Here is a 2,740-nt window from a genome sequence, read left to right on the forward strand (position 1 = left end):
TACTATTGGGCCAGGACAGCATGGTCGGTCGTGGCGTCGCCGGAGAGCGAGAAGAAGCAGAGCAGAGCAAAGTGGGGAGTGAGCTCGGGGGAGAGTGAGGGAGCAGGTGGGGACAAGCCCGGTCGGCCAGCTTATACCTGGTCCGATGCGGCCCGGTCCGACCAGGTGCGACCGCGACGGCCGGGTCTAACGGCTACGAGGGAGCGCCGTTAGCCGTTACCGCTGGCGTCCACCTGACATGTGAGCCACTGCTGTCAGAAACGGGTTTAAACGCTCTAAAACGGTCAATTCGTCAACTTGGTAGTTTTTAGTCACGCGCTTCCAATTTTTTGGTAGTTATCGACCACTTTTTAAAAAATGGTAGTTCTGTGGGACGGAAGCCTCAATTCTGGTAGTTTTTTGTCAAACACTCGTTTTCTTTGGATAGACGAGACTAGACGTACGATGGTATCAGTTGGATTGGATTTGGATTTGGATTTGGATGCAGCGGCTGGTTGCTGTCAGAAAGAAACGTTGGAACATGGCAGGCAGGCAGGCAGGTGCAGACCCCGGGCCGACGCGGCGGTGTGTGCGGCCTACTGTCCCCACGGCCGACGCCGACGCCGACGCCGACGCCGTGGTTTGGCATTTCCCGGCGGTGAAAGAAAGGAAAATCAATCTCGAGTGGATAGGATAGGACCAATCCACATCACTGCTCCTCCCCTCCCCTCCCTGCATACATTGCTCTTCTCTTCTCTACAAACAAGATTCAGAGAATCCAATCCAGTCCAATCCATCTTCTCTTTGCCACTCTTCTCCGCTGGAGCTGCTGCTGCCAAAGTTTGTGTCTTTCTCTCTGTCCGTCCAGTAGATGAGCATGGCGGCGACGGCGGCCACGGCCACGGCGTGGCCCTCCACCTCCTCCTCTGTCCTCGCCCCCCGCACCCGCCACCACGTCACTCCCAGCCCCCGCGCCCTCCGCTCCGGCTTCCTCGGCCGCGCCCTCACCCTGGCCGCCGCCACCGACCGCCCCTCCTCCGTCTCCATCTCCGTGCGCGCGGCCTGGGACGGGCCGCTCTCCTCGGCGCGCCTCATCATGCAGGGCCGCAACGTCAAGGTAACATCTTTCTTCCCCCCAGTCCCGCAATCCGCGCAAATAACGCGCCATGGATTCCCCACCTGAATCCCGCTTCTTGGGCTCGCTCGCAGCTGACGGAGAAGCTCAAGGAGCACATCGAGGACAAGGTGGGGCGCGCGGTGCACAACCACGCGCACCTGGTGCGGGAGGTGGACGTGCGCCTCTCCGCCCGCGGCGGCGACCTCAGCAAGGGCCCCAAGCTCTCCCGCTGCGAGGTCACGCTCTTCACCAGGCGCCACGGCGTCGTGCGCGCCGAGGAGGAGGAGGAGTCATCCTACGCCTCCATCGACGCCGCCGCCGCCGTCGTCAAGCGCAAGCTGCGCAAGATCAAGGAGAAGGAGACGGACGTGCGCCACCTCAAGGGCACCAAGGAGTGGCAGTCCTCCGGGCTGTCCGATGTCGAAGATGAATCGGAGGCAGAGGAGGAGGAGGAGGACGACGAGCTGGTCGAGGTCATCGGCGCCGAGGACGAGGAGAGCGTGCTCACCAAGGTGACCACCGACAGACCAATCCATCTATTTTGCTTGCGTTCAGGAAAATGCCACTTGTTTACAACTGTTTTGACTGATAATTTTGCACCTTTTATTCATTCACCATCTGATCTAGTAGTTCAGGAATTTACAATTAGTCTTTATGAAGAAGAGAATTCATATACTATGCTGCTGTGTCAGGATTCAAGATTGATTGATCAATTGGTGCCAGGCTCTGATGTGTGAGCTCATCAACTATGTTGTTGGTTTGCAGGTTGTGCGCACCAAGGTGTTCGAGATGGCGCCGCTGACGGTGGACGAGGCGCTGGAGCAGCTCGAGAACGTCGACCATGACTTCTACGCCTTCAGGAACGAGCAGACAGGCACGTCCTTGCTGCACCATTGCGCTTGCCCTTGCATTTGCTCCATGGAAACTGTTGTTTTGCACAACTCAACTTAACTTATCTGAACTAAAGTTAACTGAACTTACCCTGAACTAGTCTAAAGAGAAGCTAACTGACCTGAACTGTGGGACGAAATGCAGGGGAGGTGAACATCCTGTACAAGAGGAATGAGGGAGGGTTTGGGCTCATCATCCCCAAGCAGGACGGCCACGTCGACAAGGCCACCGTCAATGCCAAGGAGAAGGAGCACCCCGTCGCCGGCTGACCATGGCACCAAGTCACTCACTAGCTGTAGCTGCATTAGTCGGTCTGTTTTTTCCCTGATGATGGTGGTGGGTGTGGTGTTTCATCAGATCAGACCAGACAGTCCCTCCCTTCTCCCTTGTGCAAATTAACAGACGCTTTCTGAGCTGTGTTAACTCATGATGATCCCACACACACACACCAGTTGGTAAGTTTTTTCAGAAGTGATTAAGTAATCAGTAATCGCCTAAAAATCGAAAACCTGCCCTTGTGAAGCTCTGATCTGCATAAGAAAGAAGCTGCTACTCTAGTGCTAGTAAAACATGTTTGAGCTGAGAATCTGTTTATTAAACTTCACTGAAAGAAAGACCAGACTCTGAACAACACATGTATCCCAATATTACACACACACACACACACACTGCATACTGCTGCAACCCGTTAGCCTGCCTACTCAGAATCTGGAAGCAGAGCTGCATCTGCTTGAAGGTGCCATGCTTGGTTGA

General features: G+C 55.4%; 1 protein-coding gene across 1 annotated transcript; it reads left to right on the top strand.

Annotated features, from left to right (window-relative positions):
* The first annotated feature begins 709 nt into the window (after window positions 1-709).
* LOC119287288 (ribosome-binding factor PSRP1, chloroplastic-like) lies at window positions 710-2,435 on the top strand. Its single transcript, XM_037566806.1, has 4 exons — window positions 710-1,096; window positions 1,189-1,608; window positions 1,862-1,970; window positions 2,132-2,435. The coding sequence occupies exons 1-4, from the start codon at window positions 851-853 to the stop codon at window positions 2,254-2,256; spliced, it is 900 nt and encodes a 299-aa protein (XP_037422703.1). The 5' UTR covers window positions 710-850; the 3' UTR covers window positions 2,257-2,435.
* Window positions 2,436-2,740: the final 305 nt, after the last annotated feature.

The sequence above is a fragment of the Triticum dicoccoides genome, chromosome 4A (genome assembly GCF_002162155.2).
Source record: "Triticum dicoccoides isolate Atlit2015 ecotype Zavitan chromosome 4A, WEW_v2.0, whole genome shotgun sequence".
Taxonomy (NCBI): Eukaryota; Viridiplantae; Streptophyta; class Magnoliopsida; order Poales; family Poaceae; genus Triticum; species Triticum dicoccoides.

Coding starts and splice junctions, on each gene's coding strand:
- LOC119287288 (XM_037566806.1), top strand. CDS start 851: ATGAGCATGGCGGCGACGGCGGCCACGGCCACGGCGTGGCCCTCCACC. Junction 1,609..1,861: donor AGGAGAGCGTGCTCACCAAG/GTGACCACCGAC, acceptor GTTGGTTTGCAG/GTTGTGCGCACCAAGGTGTT. Junction 1,971..2,131: donor CTTCAGGAACGAGCAGACAG/GCACGTCCTTGC, acceptor GACGAAATGCAG/GGGAGGTGAACATCCTGTAC.